The sequence below is a fragment of the Hippopotamus amphibius genome, chromosome 17 (assembly GCF_030028045.1).
Source record: "Hippopotamus amphibius kiboko isolate mHipAmp2 chromosome 17, mHipAmp2.hap2, whole genome shotgun sequence".
Lineage (NCBI taxonomy): Eukaryota > Metazoa > Chordata > Mammalia > Artiodactyla > Hippopotamidae > Hippopotamus > Hippopotamus amphibius.
The window spans coordinates 63,973,233-63,991,404 of NC_080202.1; the positions used below are offsets into that span (position 1 = coordinate 63,973,233).

Here is an 18,172-nt window from a genome sequence, read left to right on the forward strand (position 1 = left end):
CCGTGAAGAAGGCGACAAGGTCCTCTCTAATCATGGAATTTACATCGTAAAGAAAAAAATGCAGCGTTTATAAAAAGTAAAAACTGGATAAGGAAAATAATTTCTGATTAAGTGATGAGACGAAACGAATGTAGCTACTGGATGACAGAGTCTCTGGGGGGCTCCCGTAGATGCAGAGGGGGGCGGAGCCTGAGGAAGGGGCGTCCACCGGAGCCCTGGGTGCCCGGTCCGGGCAGAGGGACGGCAAGTGCAAGGGCCCTGAGGTGGGGACAGAGGAACAAAGACCCTTCATAAGCCTGCAGAAAACGTGGGTGCGGTGGGGGCGGCTGCGGGAGAAAGAGGGAGGCGGAGGGCGAGGCGGCCTGCGGCTGGGCCCTGGGCGCCTGCAGGCCTGTGCGCAGAGATGCCAGGGCAGGCTCGGGGGCCGAGCCGTGGACGGGGCGTCTGCTGTGGGCTGGGGGCGTGGGGCCGCTAGGTCGTGGCTGGACCGCACGGGCCAGGGGAGCCGCTGGGACGCTTCGAGCCGAGGAGTGTGTGCCCGGCAGGGCGTCGTGACAGGTCGTGGGGGGGAGCAGTGGATGGAGAGGAAGCCGCGGAGGGTAGATGTGGGGCAGGCCTGCCGTCGGGTGGCCGCGTGGGGAGAGCAGGAAGGGCCAGTTCAAGGGCGACGTCTCGTCCGGCTCCCCCAGAGTCTGAAAGCCCCTCCCCGGGGTCTCTGCCGTCACAGCGATTTTGAGGAGCAGGAAAACGACCGTGGACCTGAACGTGGTGTCTCTAGGGAGGGTGGTCTCGGACTGGTGGCCACCCGCGGCTGTTTACATCTGAGTAGATTAAAAGTAAACGAAAATTAAAACTTCAGGTCCTGAGTAGAAGGCGCCACACCTCGAGGGCTCAGCACGCGGCTGGCGGTCAGGGCCGCGGACGCCGCAGCGGCCCCCCGGGCAGCCCTGGGCCGGGGCACCGGCTTCTCTGGTGAACAGACCCTCCTGTTCGTTGTGAGAACGTCTCCCGGGGGTGCATCTCACCATCTACCTTCCCTGTGACGTTCCTGTTTGTGCAGAACATAATATTCCTCCGGACACAATTAGATTCTTTGTGAAATGACATCGGTTTGGCTGTCAAATGCTGTGGGCTTGATCAAGAATTAGAGAAATCACGTTCCAGAACGAACAGAATGTTTGAACTGCACATGTCGTAGGGGCGGAATAAAATTTCATCCTGCTTTCTCTTCTCTGGAGTCGCCGGTTGCGAAGGCGAGGGCCACATGGGCTCTGAAACGCGGGTTCGTGGGAACTGCAGGGGCACCAGGATCCCTCTCTGCTCTCAGGGTGACAAGCCCTTCTGACTTCCCATGCCTGATGTCATGCTGTTCCCCTCTAGTGGCATTCACGGGTATCTGTAGTGATAGAAATGGAAATCTAGACTTAAATAAAGATGGAAGAGGCCATTGTCATTTCTTTCTGCTTCACCAGAGGCGGCCACATTACAGTTTATCTTTGTTCCTGTTCTCGCAGGAAAGTAGCCTCTGCCCATGTCCGCTTGAGTAACTTGGGGGAGGAAGTTCAGCATCTGTACAGCGTCAGATTCCTCTAGATGCTGGAACAGCATCTGTACAGTGTATCAGATTCCTCTAGATGCTGGAACAGCATGTGTACAGTGTATCAGATTCCTCTAGATGCTGGAACAGCATGTGTACAGTGTATCAGATTCCTCTAGATGCTGGAACAGCATGTGTACAGTGTATCAGATTCCTCTAGATGCTGGAACAGCATGTGTACAGTGTATCAGATTCCTCTAGATGCTGGAACAGCATGTGTACAGTGTATCAGATTCCTCTAGATGCTGGAACTGCATCTGTACAGTGTATCAGATTCCTCTAGATGCTGGAACAGCATGTGTACAGTGTATCAGATTCCTCTAGATGCTGGAACAGCATGTGTACAGTGTATCAGATTCCTCTAGATGCTGGAACAGCATGTGTACAGTGTATCAGATTCCTCTAGATGCTGGAACAGCATGTGTACAGTGTATCAGATTCCTCTAGATGCTGGAACAGCATGTGTACAGTGTATCAGATTCCTCTAGATGCTGGAACAGCATGTGTACAGTGTATCAGATTCCTCTAGATGCTGGAACAGCATGTGTACAGTGTATCAGATTCCTCTAGATGCTGGAACAGCATCTGTACAGTGTATCAGATTCCTCTAGATGCTGGAACAGCATCTGTACAGTGTATCAGATCCCTCTAGATGCTGGAACAGCCTTCTCACCCTGCTTATTTCTCTACTGCTGGTTCAGCTTCCAGCCCAGAGTCAGACCCATCAACCGAGTCGAAGGCCTGGGTTAAAATCCTGGTTCTGCCACGTTTACCAGCCGTGGATCTTGCCGAAACCGTTTCCTTCCCCGGGCCTCAGTTTCTTCGCCTCTGGCTCTCCTCCTCTGACCCTTTGTGGCCGTATTGCAAGATGAAAGGAAATAACAAGCTGGAGTCTGTGTGTGTGTCTGACCTCTTTCCCTCACCATCTCTGGCAGTGTCCTGTTAGAAAGGATGGGTGAATGGGTAAACGGGAAGTATGTTTTTGAACCCTGTGTGTATAGGGAGAGCAAGGGGTGGGGTGGTCAGGGGCTGTCTTTGAATTGGTTACAGGGGACCACAGGCTGCCATCCAAGCCAGGTAATGGGGAAAATCATTTTTAAAATATTAGCAATCAGTATTTCTGTATCCTCAACTACAAAGAACATCACTTAGAGACGTTTGCACAAATGCACTTAGATTCCACCCCCACTTTCAGTCTGTATGTGTCCCTAGGTCTGAAGTGGGTCTCTTGTAGACAGACAGCATATGTATGGGTCTTGTTTTTGTATCCATTCAGCCAGTCCGTGTCTTTTGGTTGGTGCATTTAGTCCATTTACATTCAAGGTAATTATCGAGATGTATGTTCCTATTACCATTTTCTTAATTGTTTTGTTTTTGTTTCTGTAGGTCCTTTTCTTCTCTTATGTTTCCCGCTTAGAGAAGTTCCTTTAGCATTTGTTGTAGGGCTCGTTTGGTGGTGCTGAGTTCTCTTAGCTGTTGCTTGTCTGTAAAGCTTTTGATTTCTCCGTCGAATCTGAATGAGATCCTTGCTGGGTAGAGTATTCTTGGTTGTGGGTTCTTCCCTTTCATCACTTTAAATATATCGTGCCACTTTTCTGGCTTGCAGAGTTTCTGCTGAGAAATCAGCTGTTAACCTGATGGGAGTTCCCTTGTATGTTATTTGTCGTTTTTCCCTTGTTGCTTTTAATAACATTTCTCTGTCTTTAATTTTTGTCAATTTGACTACTATATGTCTTGGCGTGTTTCTCCTTGGGTTTATCCTGCCTGGGACTCTCTGTGCTTCCTGGACTTGGGTAGCTATTTCCTTTCCCATGATAGGGAAGTTTTCAACTATAATCTCTTCCAATATTTTCTCGGGTCCTTTCTCTCTCTCGTCTCCTTCTGGGACCCCTATAATGCGAATGTTGGTGCGTTTAACATTGTCCCAGAGGTCTCTTAGGCTGTCTTCAGTTCTTTTCATTCTTTTTTCTTGATTCTTTTCCTCATCAGTGATGATCACCATTCTGTCTTCCAGGTCACTTATTCATCCTTCTGCCTCACTTAATCTGCTATTGGTTCCTGCTAGTGTATTTTTCATTTCCGTTATTGTGTTGCATATCTCTGTTTGTTTGCTCTTTACTTCTTCTAGGTGTTTGATAAACTTTTCGATCTTTGCATCCAGTCTTTTTTCAAAGTCCTGGATCATCTTCACCATCATTATTCTGAATTCTTTTTCTGGAAGGTGCCTGTCTCTTCATTTAGTTGTTTTTCTGGGGTTTTATCCTGTCCCTTCATCTGGTACAAAGTCCTCTGCTTATGCATTTTCTCTATCTTTCTGTGGCTGTGGTTTTCAGTTCCACAAGACAAAATACTGCTGATACTGCTTGATACTGCTGTCTGCCCTCTTCCAGTGTCTTCTTAATTAAAAAAAAAAGACTAGATGTTTGTCAGGGCAAAGTGCGCTGAATTTCTGCCTTAACTGTTAACACTCACAACTGTTTGCTGTGAGTAGAAATATTAGCATATTCTCAGTGATATTTTTGCAGGTATTTGTTTTACTTAAATAACAAAAAAAATATTCCGATGTGTGTGGTAAGTTTCTGCCACCCTAAGGGCAAAATTTAGACTTGCTAGTGGTTTAGGATGTGGAGTTGGAGGTCTCTGATACGTCCTGGGGAAGACCTGAACAAGTGCTGTTTTTGACATTGTTCTTAAGGGTGTGTTCTGGGCAGCATAGCTTGGAATGCATTTAAAGTCACAGTTGGTGGAAAGCGCACTAGTGTTGCCTCCTGTTGTTTAAAAGAGAAACAGAAAGAAAGGAATACATCTGCTTGACATGTGTGCGTGCTCTGGGACCAGCAGCCCACGGCGGCCAAAGGCAGAGATGCTTGGATGACAGTGAGGGAGGAGTGTGCAGAGTTCGATGCTGAGGGACCACCCAGCTGTGCCTGGGACAGTGCTTCTCATAAGTGAAGGTCAAGGTGGAAGGGTCACCCAGTCACGTCTGTAAAACCGAACCCAGTGCATCAGCGTAAAACTAAGTGCCAGAGACTTTATAGCAGGCGAGAAATGCAGGTTTGTTTTGTTTGTTTTAATTTGTAAGGTGTTCTCATGCTTTATGGCTTTGGACTGGCCATGCTTAACTGAGAAGTGGCTGGAGATTTACTAGCCCCCAAATGGCTGAACCTTCACAGTTTCTCAGTTCCTGGTTTTAGAAAAGGCACAACAAGATATCAATAGAGAGAACAGTAAACCCTTGAGGAGAGAGGAGCTGCAGCTGGAGGTAAGAAAATGTCAACCACATTTTGTGGAGGCTCAGCCGTCAGTGAGCAGATGACGAATCCTAGCTCAAGGGTGCTGCACCTTAACAGAAACCAAGTAAAAACCAAGAGTTACGTGTCACTCCTTTGCCAAGATGTGGAACTGGTTACTTGCAAGCTTATCCAGAAGACAAAGCAACCGCCCAGCCCAGCCAGATGTCTTGATCAAAAACAGAGCCCTGGCTTATAAAGGACAGGAAGCTTTTCAATCTAATATTTCACACTCATCCCTTTGGTCCAGGATCTCCACTTCTGGCTTTCATCCTGAGGCACGGATAAGATGCTTGCACCGTGCATGTTCGCAGACACCTGTTGGAAGTGTTGCTTGTAGCCATGAGATGGGAAGTAACCTCGATGTCCAGGAAACTGGGGACGGGTTAAATCAAATCCGGTTCGGCCGTATGGTGAAGTATCAGCCAGGGTGATGCGAGGCTGCTTTATATTTACGGTCATGGAAAGATGTTTGAGATGAACTGTTTAAAAAAAAGCAAGAAAATGACAGGCCAGTCTATTTAGTGATTCCTAAAAAACCTACCCACCCACACTCTCATGTCTTTCTTGAATGACACATACCCAAAATATAGAATTTTCCTTCTATTTTCTAATTTTATTATAACAAATATGATTTTACCTACATAAACGAACATGTGAATAAATGATTGGGAGTTAATGGGAGATTAAAATAATATTTTACCATAAGCTGCACATTAAAAAAAAAAAAGGTTATCACCAGAGAGATAATTGGGCATCAGGAAGTAAATATGTAACAGAGCTCAGAGAGGACTGCCACTTGGGAAATATTTACTGGGAGTAACAGGCAATCTGGGTGAAGAGCCAGAGGCATCTAGAGAAAGGAGGCGTCCTGCCCGCTTTGGACTTTGCAGTTGAGAAGGAGACAGCTCTGCCTTCTCTGCTGTGTTTAATCAGTTGAACAAATACCAGCTGCTTGGGAATCTTCCAGCGTGATAGGGAGGCATGGAAGTCAGGCTTCCTGCAAATCACGTTCCACTTTTTCAAGTCCACGACAGAGATCAGTGCAGCATCCCGGGTACGTCATCCACCTACCAAGTCTCAGGTTTCAGGTCTGCGCCGCCCCATCTCAGCGTGTCAGCCAGGGTTCCTCACACGAGCAAGAGCGCGATTCTGTGTTTACTAAATGAAGCCGAGATGATGGGCTCTTGGAGACTCTTGAATAAACATGTCTCCATTTGTCTCTGATTTGTTCTCAGATAGTCATGTAAACTCAGCCATGAATCTTTTTTTGGAGACAAATAACTTGAGAGCTGGCGGGGATTCACATCATTAAGATGCTTCTTGGGTTCCTACTTTGTCTTCCTTTCAGACTGTGGCATGGAGCTAACCAGAGCTTAGACGGGCACAAATACTCTTTGGTGCTTCCAAAGATGCTATAAAAGCTTATCTAACAGAGAACAGATGGGTGGTTGCCAGCGGTTAAGGATGGCGGAGACCATGGCTTTCGAGGTGCTGATGGTACAGGGGGTTCTTTGTGGGCTGGAGTTCTTCTGTATCTTGACCGTGAGTGTGATCAGCTTCATAGGGTCCACGCGCGCGCACACACACAGTGACTGCTTGTAAAAACCCGTGAAATCCGTATAGTAGCATTGTGCCAACGTCCATTTCTGGATTTTGATCACATCACTATAGTTTTATAAGATACCATCCTTGGAGGGAAGCTGAGTGGAGGGTTACATTGGAACGCTGCAGTTTTTACAACTTGTGAGTCTAAAGTTAATTCAAAATGAAAACTTAAAATAGAAAAATGTAACACTTTAAATGTGAGGTTTTCCTGAGAAGATTGTCCTTCGCAAGGTTTATCATAAACCTAGTTAAAGTAATTAACTCACCTAATTGAATAGACAAGGAAGCGTAATGATTCCTCTCCTTAGAGGAGTCAGGTTGACTTCAGGAAAAGGGAAAATGATGATGTTTCCTTGAAACAGACCCTTCCGTGAACTCCTGGGTGTAAAATATAGGTACAGCGGTAAAGGAGCGGGTGTGGCAGATCGGGTAACTCCCCCATGCCTTGCTCTGTCCGCTGTAAGAGGGTAGGGCATCCACGTTTGCCACGTGGCCGGCAGCTCCCCCGAGGACGAGCATCTCCCCCAGGGCCAGGGAGGCGCTCACCACTGGCCCCGCGCGGAAGTATGCCACTTGCAAGAACGGGCTTGGTGGTTCAGTTCCTGCCTCTTGCTCTCCTTCGCCTGGTGCTGGTGTGTCCCCAGGAGTGGTGGCCTCCTAGTCCCTCAGTCCCAGCATGAGCAGACAAGGCTGCCCTGCCGCCCCCGACCCAGAACATGAGTGAGAAATGGCTTGTTGTGGAAAGCAGCGAGGTTCGGGTGCCTCTTTTCATTACAGCTTTGCTGCTAAGCTCATGGAAGACCTAAAAGGCACACGGTTTATTTGCCGTCACCAACGTAAAACTATCTCCCGTTGACCTCAGACCCGCAGGGTTTCGCAGGTGGACGTTCTAACCTGTTCTGTCGTTCATCCAATGATGTAAAATCGCCGCCGACCTTGAGCCTCTCCTGGATCTTTGCAGATTCTGCTATTACTCGGGACGTGCGCTGCCCCTTCCTGGGGGGGGTTTATGCCTTTGCCCTGCAGACTTCCAGCTCGGTCGTGGTCTCCCTTTGACCAGTGACGTCTGAGCAGAAAGGGTGGCGCCATTTTTAAGTGGGAGATGTGCGAGCCATTGAGTGGCTCTGCTGTGTCTCTGTTTCCTTTGCCTCGAGACAGGCAGTATTCCAGGGCGGGGGCTGCTCTTTTGGGTCCCAGGGCGAAGGGTGAGAACTGTTTATTGTGGAGAGGCACCGAGAGGGAGGGGCTCGTTCACGCTGTGTAGCCCAGCCTCTCCCGAGTGAGACAGGACCGGGGCCAGACCTGGAGCCTCCGCCACTGTGGACGCACCGCCTGGCATGCAGCCGGTGTACAATAAATAACTTTTGACATATAATGAAGAAATTGAGAGCTAAGAAATACCTTTTTTTTTGATGGCTAATAGGCTTTGTGATTTGAACACTTGCATATTTTAAGCATCTTATTTTAATATCAGAATTTCATACTAAACCATCAAAGATTCTTTTGGAATTTGAAAGCTGTAATGGATGAGATGTTTATATATGTCAGGTCTCCCTGAGATGATGACAACATATAGAATTTATTACAAAGTAAGGAGTGCTGGTTACAATGTATCACAGCTTTTAATTAAGATTTCAGTTTTGTTGATGGCTGGTGGGGCCACATATCTGCACGGTGATCTCATGTAGACACCTTCTCAGCAGATGGCTGGAGAAGCTACAGACAAAGCTCGTTTATCACCAGAAGGAACAGTCGTGCCCCAAATTCCTTCACCCTGGGTAGGCGCGCCCTCTAATGGTCTCATGAACTGGGTGAAATATAACCAAATAAATTCAGCTGGGATTTGTGGTAATTTGGATTACATAGATAATGTATGAATTCATTTTTTTTTAACTTAAATCTTTTCAATAGGGGTTAAAGCCTCCTCTCACTATTACCTCTGAAGCTAGTCTGTCTCCTCACTTCCCCAGAGGCATTTTACTTATATATCTATCTGGAGAAAAGCTGTTTTATTGTTCTCTGAGGGTTATTTTTTATTCTTTTTTTTAACTTAAATGTCATTATATTTTATGTTTCCCTCTGTGGCTTGCTCTTTTCATTAGACAATATATCTTGGAGATCTGTCCATGTAGTTACAGAAAGATCTAGCTCATTTGATTTAATTGCTACAGAGTATTCCGTAACTTAAGTAAATTATGGTTTATTTAGCCTTGCTGGTAGAGATTTATACCGAATTTTTAAAAAAAGAGTCTGTCGCTTCGCATTGAATGATTATAGCATCTTGTATAGCTGGGCAAAGAACCCAGCTAGCAAAACGGGGTTTGACAAGGTAGTCCTACTGTAAAGGTGAGTGTTACTCAACGCACTAAAATGGGGTTACGTTAAGATCAAAAATTAACTGTCACCAGGAATGGAAGCTCCTTAGTTCTGTTTTAGAGCAGGCCACATCCGGCAAGACCGGCATCATCAAAGGCAAAGCACACGCGAGCAGGCCGATGCCTCAGCCGGAGAAGGGCCGTCAGAGGTCACTTGCTCGGCTCGCGACGTCCAGTGTAATGGTTAGAATCGTTTCCAAGTTACATAAAAGCACCGTCATCAGATGATCTGGTTTTGGTAATGCTCTCATGTTAACAAAAAAAAAGTTTTAAATAGGAATTTTTAAAATCATAGACTTAAAAAAAAATAAACTTCTTCCCAAGAAATTTAAGGTCACAGCAGTGATGCCAGATTCGCCCTTGGAGCAGTGTTTTCGGTGTTGCCTGTGTAGTCGGCACATGGGTGACACTGAGACCCAAGCTTGGCTCACGCGTGTGCTTCATGGGAACACATCCGATGGCGAAACGGGGACCCTTCCTGATGCGTGGAGGGAGCAGCTTGAAGGAGGCAAACTGCCCAGGCGGCTGAGGACGTCTCACCCCAGGGCTTCACTGAACGTCTTTTCCAGAAACTCCTAAAGCCTGAACCCCAGCCCTCAGGGACAGCGTTTCCTCCTCCCTCTACGGGAAAGCCGTGAGGCATCTCAGAGACATTCACGTATGGGTGGAAAATTCAAGCCAGGATGACCTCTAGCCAAAAGCCTGCCATTATTGTACTCATCAGATTAAAAGGGCGTTTGAAGGGTTGTCTGTTTGAATATAAACCTCCTCGTCAAAGAGCATCATGGATCGCCTGCCTCCTGGAGTATGAGGGGTTTTAACTGCGCTAGAGGTTTCACATTGCGCGGGTGCTCGATGCGTCTCCATCCTGGAAGCCCGCAATTTAAACCTCGTCCAGAGGACGCCTTCTGGATGCTTACAGGCGATACAAGAGGATGTCTAGGAAACGTAGGGCCCATCAGGATCAAAATACTGTGCACCAGAGACCCATGGGCTTACTCTGAATGTGTCACAGACCGGTGGTGATGATGGTGAAAGAGGTGGAGAAGTCCTGGTGCAGATGCCGAGAAAGTTTCCAGTTAAGTTCCTGTGTTCCAGAACTGGTATGGGAAGAGCAGGCTAGCAGATGCTTCCAATAGAACTTGAAATGTTCCTGTGTTATTTTTTTCTAAGCAATCTAGATTTAGATTTGTGGGTTAGACTTCATTTGTGCCTATGAAAATTGGTTTAGTCAAAAACCGTTTTCTCTCCCCCAAACACCGAGACGACGGAAGCGTCTGAGCTGTTTCCCGCTTTCGTTATAGTATAAAGTCAGGCTTGTGACATGCGACAGTGGGTTTCACACTGCACTTAATGAGAGGTTGCCAATGCCTGGAGAAGTAAAAGGTAGGATTTGCACATATTGTACTAAATGAAAATGTTACCAACCTGGTGGTAGTGCAGGTTTGGTGTGTCAATCAGCTGTGTCACTCACTGGCACCAGGTGCGCCGGACGTACCATAACTTACATGTGCGGTAACTACCCAGAATCCCCAGATGAACAGGGATGAAAGAGTCGGCGGTTCCTTTCACACACGTGTGTGGTGGTTCACTGTGTGAGACAGAGCGACTTGAGGATGCTGAAGCAGGTTTCTGCATCCAGGTGGCTTTGCAGTCCCAGAAGAACCTGTTATAGTTCCTTCTTTTCCCTTTTTGCTGTGGTTTCCAGGAAGCCCAGAGATAATGTTAAAACTTACTTGCCAGCCTTGGTTCTGGTCCAGCTGCAAATTCAGCAACCTGCTTCAGGAAATCTCTATTAAGACTTCAGCGTCTGTCCTTCGGCGAGGGGTAGGGGGAATAACTGTCTGCCTGAAAGAATGAGACGTTGGTGGTATTTTTTTCCCTTCGGTGATAAATGATGATAAAATGGAGGAGGAGGTAGGTAGAGGAATAACTGTCTGCACAGGAGGCGTATAAAAGAAGTAAAACGCTCTGGAAGGTCAGAGGAAAGAAGGAAGGCGTACCTGGTACTGGCGTCTGGAGCGGCTTCCTGGGAAGAGGAAGCAGCCCTCGTTGCTGCTTTCTTCGGTGTCTCGGCAGATGGGGTGTTGGCAGAAGATGGTTAGACCAGGTGGAGGGAGAAGCCGAAGCAAGGTGAGAGGAGCCGGGGTGCTGCCTGGGGTGCCCCCAAGGGAAGGATTGGATGTCAAGGTTTACGGGGGTAAGGAAGACCCTCGGGCCCCATCCATCAGACACTGCTTCTCACACCCGAGGATGGCCAGGGGCCCTCGGGCACCGAAGACTCAGCTCCTCCGCGCACACCTCCCTGTACGCAGGGCGCCTCCGGTTTGTGTGATTCACCCAGAAGCTGTCGGGAAGCCCCCCTGGGGCCCGGGGGGCACAGCTCCTGCCCTGGGGTCCTGTCTCTCCACCCGGGGACCAGCATCCCCTCGAAGCCGAGGCTGGTGCACCTCTCACCATCCCAGGCCCTTGGCGGGTGCCGCCCTGCGGGGGGGCCCTCGGTCGGCCTGTGCCTCGAGATGCTTCTGTTTTGAAAAACTGATTAGGACGTTTTAGAGACCGCATGTGCTTCCTGTGCTCAGAGAAGTGCATTCTGATTCTACTTTCCAGGTCAGTCTTGAGACCCGTCCTCCCAAGACCCCATCCCATGAGATCCAGTGGGATATATATTTGATGAACCAACGACAGAGGCTCCCTTGATGGTGTCCTACTTGACTTAATGGTATTTCCCCAGCAAAGACTACCGTATCCCCTATTCAGTAAACGGAGTATTCAGTTCATACGTTATACAGTACAAGTACATGCATTGGAACGATGGTGAAGCCCTCAACTCGGTCATTTAGTTCGTGTCACTGCGGCATGTCCGTGTCCCGGTTTTGCTGACGTGTGAGGTCGTTTGTGTAAGATGTTATCACCGAGGGAAGAGGGCTGAGGAGTGCATGGGAACAGGCTGCACTTTTCTTGCAAATTCTTGTGTCTTCAATTATTGCAAAATAAAAAATGAACGCTTGGTTGTTTTCTTTTTAAAAGCAAGATAGGATCAAAGAGATCATCTAGTCCAGTTGTTTTCAAATTTTCCTTCTAGCAGCCACCTCCCTGTCCCATCCTCAGCCGAGGGACCTCCTGACACCGCCGTGGGGCTTCCCGAAATCTCACAGGAAAGGTCCTGATCAGCCCGATGCCCTCGGGGCCCAAAGAAGTTAGTGGCTCTTGATGGAAAATCAGAGAGCCGGGGAGTTTGTTTGTTTTTAGAGCAGTTGCTCTCTGCAGATCTCCATAAGTCACAGCCCTCCAGCCGACACTGGTTTCTCTTGTCAGACAAAGTGAGCTCAGGCTGGGAAGAACACCCGTGCTTCTGCGTTCATTTCTGTGATGCGGGAGGTGGGCCCGTCCCTGCGGCTGGGATGGTGCCTGGGTGGGTCGGGGGAGCAGGTGGTCTCACAAGCGCTGCCCTGGAGGGTGCGTCCGGGGCCGAGCGCAGGGACCCGGGGCCGTGCAGGGAGTCCTGGGCCTTCTTGCCGACGTGCCTCTCTCCAGCCGCCTGGGAGCACCGGGGTCGGTTCGCTTTCTCCGTCCTCCCCACGCGAGCCCACGTCCCTGAAGTGTTGTTGGAACCCTTGGACACTTTGGAGTTAGCGACGGTTATGCTGTGGAAGTAATCCTCTCTCGTCTTCATGTCCGGACTCTCCAGGTTGCAAAGGCCCTTGTCATGTGTTCCCTCGGCCTCTCCCCCCCAGCCGGGACTTTGGCAGAACTTTTCCAAGACTGCGGGGCTTGTACCAAGGCAGGGTCAGAACACGGGTCTCCAGAATCCTGGTAAAGGCTTCTGTTACAGGAGAGATGTTGGTTGCGGTAAAGCTCCCGCACCCGGGGGCGGTCCACACGCGGGGTGTGGTGCTGTTACCGTCCCTGTCATCGTGGTCACGGGCCTTGGCCGCTCCTGTGGTTCTAGGGTGTGAGGCCTCTGAGAACCGGGCCCTTCTCCAGCCGTTTGGGGGGGGGGGTTGGGGTTGGGGCAGCTCTCTTCCTGCGCTTCCAAAGGTGAGGGCCTGAAGAGGCCCTGTGGGCGTGGATGAGTTCGCCTGGGATCTTCCCGGAAAGCGAAGTGAGTGCCCCACGCGCCACGTCCACAGAGACGGACGTGACAGCCAGCTGGCAGGACGGCGGCCCTGGGGCCGCCTGGTGCGCCCAGGCTCGGGCCCCGTGGGAGCTGCCACGCTGCATTTGTTTCACGCTGGTGGTCGATGCCGTCCCTCTGCAGGGAAAACGGGCTGTCCTTCCCCCCGGCCTCCTGGTTGCCCTCCACGTGGCAGGACGCAGCCTTCACTATCCGCACCGGGAACGCTTAATTGATACCGACACCAGCCTGTGCCCTTGACGTTTTGCCCAGCATCCTGGGATGTTGGGAACATGGGCAGAAGGCTACGCCCGCACTTCGGACCAGGTTCACCGCTGCTACTGGCCGGAAGAGGCACCTCCTGAGGAAGGTGTGGATTTTCCTCAACCCGAGAGCCATTTCCAAAGCAAACCAGTGACCTGCCTCAACCATTTACACATGTAGGCACCTGGCACCCATCAAGCACCTACTAAATGCTTGTGGGGGAACCTTCTAAAGCAGTGGCCCTCCACCTTCACCTACCTGTTGACATCAGACTCACCTGCAGGGCGTGCGGAGGCCTCGTCCGCAGCGTTTGATTCTGTTGGCCTGGGCGGGGGGCTAAGTGATTTCATTTCTAGCAAGTTTCAGGGCCCACACGTGGAAACCACGGTCCTAAAGCAGAGGTCGGCAGACTTTTCCTGTTCGGGCCGGTCTGTGTTTTAGCCTCTGTGGCCGTGCGGGTTCTGTCACTCAGCTCTGCCACTGTGGCCACAGAAAACACGTCAGTGAGTGAGCACAGCTGTGCTCCACTGAAACTGTATTTACAGAAACAGGTAGTGCGCTCGTTTCAAAAAAAAAATTGTGTTGCAAATATAAAACAGTTTTTAAAAGCTGTTAGGGGCCAGAGCTTCATTCCGGGTGGATTTCCGAAGGCTCTCGGGTGGGACCCAGTGCTGAACTCTCAGCCATCGGTCAGACCCCATCTCTGGTGCTCGCCTCCGTAGAATGAGGGGGGTGATGACAGGGACGGGCCGGAGGCAACGCTGACCTTCATCAAGTCTCCATGAGTGTTTGATTTACTCTTCTTTATACTATTTTAATCTGCACGATTAAAATATTTCAGAAGTTTTACATCTCTCTAAAAAGTAGTCAGAATAATTCATTGGTGTGTAGCTGGCTTAGATTTTAGGTTCCAGTGTCAACAAAGAGGTCAGTTCTCTTAGGAAGTCAAGATCACCTTTGGAGTTCCCTCCAGTCTCCAGCATCTAGGCTCTTAGAAAGTCAGGAGAATATCTTCCGTTGAGTGTCTTTGCGTTGGAGAAGCCCCAGACTGAAGGACACCTCGAGCTCCCCTTGTCTGCAGGGCAGCTCTGGTCTCCTGTCCTCCCCGTAACCCTGCGCCCTGGCGTCTTCCTTCCTTCACACAGTGGCACCCACGCAGCCCACCGAGGATGGTTTGGGAGGAAGAACTGAATGAGGAAGGGTCCTGATGTGGCCTGTCGGGCATGAAATTGTTTTATAGCTCAGATAGGATGTGTTGATGGGTGGGCTCCGTGCTCTACTTTACGTATGACTAAACAGAAGTGCAGGAAGCAGAGGAGCGGCTGCCTTACCTGGGTTTCCGCTTCTCAGCGCCCCACGAAGACCGACTTGTGCTGTCTTCGTAACAACCACATGAGACGAGTCCTGTTAATGTCCTGGTGTGTAGGTGAGGCAGAAAGGATGAGTGGTTTCTCCAAGGTCCTGCCTCTGGGAAGGAGCAGAACCGGGATGTGAACGCAGGCGGCGACTCCAGGGCCCCTGCTCTGTCCTTACGACGGCGCGCTGGATGTAATTTCTACTTCCTTATCTGTAATGTATCTGGAGGTTGAGGAACAAAAGTCTGCTTGGGAAAAGGCTGCTTAGCTGTCCCTTCCGAGATCGTCGTGCTGCTGGGAGGTCAAGTGCAGTGGGCGCCGTGGGCAGAGGCGTCCAGGCGTTTCCAGCGTCCGTGCGATTACGCTGGAGCTGCCCCTGCAAAAGCCTGTGATGCTTTGGAAACACTGCCGAAGCAGGAAGGCGTCCCTCTTGGTTCGGGTGCGTGTGTGGTCTTAGCGTATATTTCTGGAAGCCTTGCCCGACAGCAAATGGCCCAAACTCTGTTGAGCAGATCCAGGGTCTCTCCGTTCAGCTTCACACATACGCCCCGACTTTGAGGCTGCTCTGCTTCCACCCCTGCCGGACCCTGGGGGCGCGGCCAGGCCGCGGTGTCTGAACCGCTGTGCTCGCCCTCCGGCAGCTCTGCAGCTCTGGGTCCAGAAGCGGTAGTTTTGGTAGAAACCCTGGTGTGTGCAGATTGAACCCCAGAAAGAGGAACCGTGGGCGTCCAGCATGCGGCGCGGAGCGGGCGGCCCGGAGGAAGCTGATGTGGCAGAGTCACCCGCACCCGTCCTGGGACCTCCGAGAACGGTGCCGGGTGTGGCGCCCTGAGCCTTGCCGTGGAGACGGGAGGGGCGGGCCTGGGCTGGGCTTCGTCCCCCGACGGGTCCTCCCGTGACTGACGCGCGATGTGCTTCTTTTGCCCTCAGGACCCCAGGAGCAAGCACAAGTTCAAGATCCACACCTACGGGAGCCCCACCTTCTGCGATCACTGCGGGTCCCTGCTGTACGGGCTCATCCACCAGGGCATGAAGTGCGACAGTAAGTGTTCTCTCCCCGCGGCGAGCGCCCAGCGTGGCGCGTCGGTAGGGTTTGTGCGGTGTGGACGCGACTGAAGCAGTGTAGAATCTCTCCACTGTCCAAGTTCTGGTTTGTTAAACGGCTTGACTGCCTAAGGATGGACCCCCGAAGCACCCGCTTCCGCGACGTTGGTGCTGTCCCGGTTTTCTGTGGTAGACGTCTTCCATCGCTGCAGCACACAGGCCTGCAGACGCCACGGCCACGTGTCCCCACCTCCCGATTCCTCTTTTGGTTCAGGTTCAGGCCGAGCTGAGCATCCGTACTCGTTGTCCTCCCATGTCTCTAATTAGCGGGCGGGCTGTGGAGAAATCCAGCAGGCCCTCCTTCGCGCTGAAGCCGTCGGGAGAGGAAGACGGGGGGGGGGCCTCTCCCTTCACGGTCGCGCGCCCTGCGTGTTTATGGGCCGATCAGATTCCTCCCGGGCCGGTGAGAGGCGGGACCCCGGAAGACGTCCGCTCTCCCCCTTCTTTCTCGCACCAGGAGGAAAGGAAACATCTCTTTTCCTGTGGAACCTCTTCCCTTTGATGATTCTCATGTCGTGGGATTCCCACGCTGTTTATTTCTTTCAACAAAATGTTGATTTTCTGACATGACGAGGTAGCGGCGGAGCCTGTCTGTATAGCAGGCGGGAGGGGTGGGAAAGTCAGCGTGTCGTTCCTCAGGGACGGCCGTCACGGCCCAGAGCCTCGTCTGTGTGTCCTGACGCCAGCGAAGACAGACGTATGTCGTTTTCCCTCGGTATCTGCGGGGGGGTTGGTTCCGGGACCCTCTGAGGACGCTCAGGTCCCGAAGTCAGGTGATGGGGGCGGGGGAGGGGGGTGATTGTATGATTGTTGGAAAGAAGTGCACGTCTCAGTGGGCCCGTGCAGCTCAGACCCGTGTCGCTCAAGGGTCAGCTGTACATAGAGATCAAGCTGCGTGAACGTTACGGCCTAGACGGGTAGCTTCCCAGACGCAGGGCTGCTTCGCCCTCCTGAGCCACAGAGTCTGAGAGCCTCACGAAACCTTTGTGATCGGCAAAGCCAGGGGCTTCCTGCATGTCAGTGAACACCAGCATCCCAAAGACCCCATGTCCGGGGGCTCTGCACGTGCGGCTTCGAAGTGCATTTGTAGATACGCTTCGAACTGTTTTAAAACTTGGAACAAAAGTCAGCCCTCAGCTTTGGTAGGCACTCGACCTTGACAGATGGAAGGTGACCTTGGAGACTGATGTTCCCCACTCGGCTCCGTGGGCAGAGGGGCCTCCCGTCTCTCCTGCCGCACCCGCTGGAGAGTCAGCCGGGATGGTGAAGGGCGCCCTTGCACCAGGGCTGCAGCTGCGCGTCCTCTGCTGGGTGAACCCGGGCTCAGGGATGCTGTCCAGCTCTAACACTGACACAAAGAAGTGCGTCCTTGAGGCTGAGCTGGGTCTTCCCCTGGCATCCCTGACAGCTGGGTTCAAAATTTTGTGTGTCTCAGAGGCTTTAATGGTTATCCTGGAATGTCTTGATGGTAAATAAATGGTATAGATTTGAATTGATTCACTAAAGGTATGCTAATAACATGACACTCCTCTGGTTTATAGATTAGAATTCTGCTTAAGAGGTTGGTTGTAAAATGGGTTCCATTTCTAAGAGTTTTGAAAACCAGCAACCTAAACCAACCTAAACCAGTGTGTTTTGTTTTCAGCTCTTTTCTTTGGAGTCCTAGGGTTTCTGGGGTGCTGCCTGTGCTCCTTCGTGAGGGGGAGGAAAACAAGCAGATGGGTGCCAGGACCCAGCCCCCCCGCCCCCCGCTTCTGCAGGGATGGGCCCCCTTCCTGTGCCCTCACACACAGTAGGGTGACGATGCCGCAGACATGTCTGCTTGGTGGAAGGAACCTCAGCCACCACTGTGCAGGCCCGCCTCTGAGCTTGCAGAGCAGGAAGGGGAGTCAGCGAGCAGATGAGTGTCCCGGGATGTACAAGCCCAGACGGGTGGAGCTGAGACAAGGATGCAGCCCAGGGCCCGTTCACCTCCCACACCCTCCCTGGGGTCCACGTCCTTTCCAGAGGCTCTGGCGTTTATCCCGTTAAGTTGCACGTTCTGCCCGAGCGCTTGGACATGTGGTTTGGTCAACGTGGGTCGCAGCACAGCTCTTCAGGAGGCTTTGTATCGGCTGAATCAAGATTTTGAACGGTTCCCTTTGGGAAGGAATCCACACTCGTGGTTCTTTCCTCGTCGTGTCCCTTTTCCTGCTTTCGGTGTTTAATCGTGGCTGAGATCCGTTAGTCGTGATGCTTTTGGCTGTTTCAGTTCCCCACGTTAAAATTAATCACTCAAAGTGAAAGGGGCACAGAGGCTCCCCGTTGAAGGCTCAGAAGTGCCTCATAGCATCCCCCGGAGGATCGGCGGGCGTTCCGGGGGCCACCCCTGCTTCTGGAGGCCCGCAGGCACAGGGCCGTAGAGCCAGAGCACCTGCACAGGGTCTTCTGTTTGTGCTCCGTGCACAGGACTCTTTTCAGGG

General features: G+C 51.2%; 1 protein-coding gene across 3 annotated transcripts in view; it reads left to right on the forward strand.

Annotated features, from left to right (window-relative positions):
* Positions 1-18,172, forward strand: part of PRKCA (protein kinase C alpha) — a 346,357-nt gene that overhangs the window by 233,066 nt on the left and 95,119 nt on the right. For all 3 annotated transcript variants that reach the window (XR_009049921.1, XM_057714548.1, XM_057714549.1), the window contains one exon: positions 15,537-15,648. Coding sequence is in view for 2 of the 3 variants with exons in the window: in XM_057714548.1 (XP_057570531.1) it covers positions 15,537-15,648 (112 nt within the window). In the remaining variant the exon portion in view is untranslated. The remainder of the gene's footprint in view (positions 1-15,536; positions 15,649-18,172) is intronic.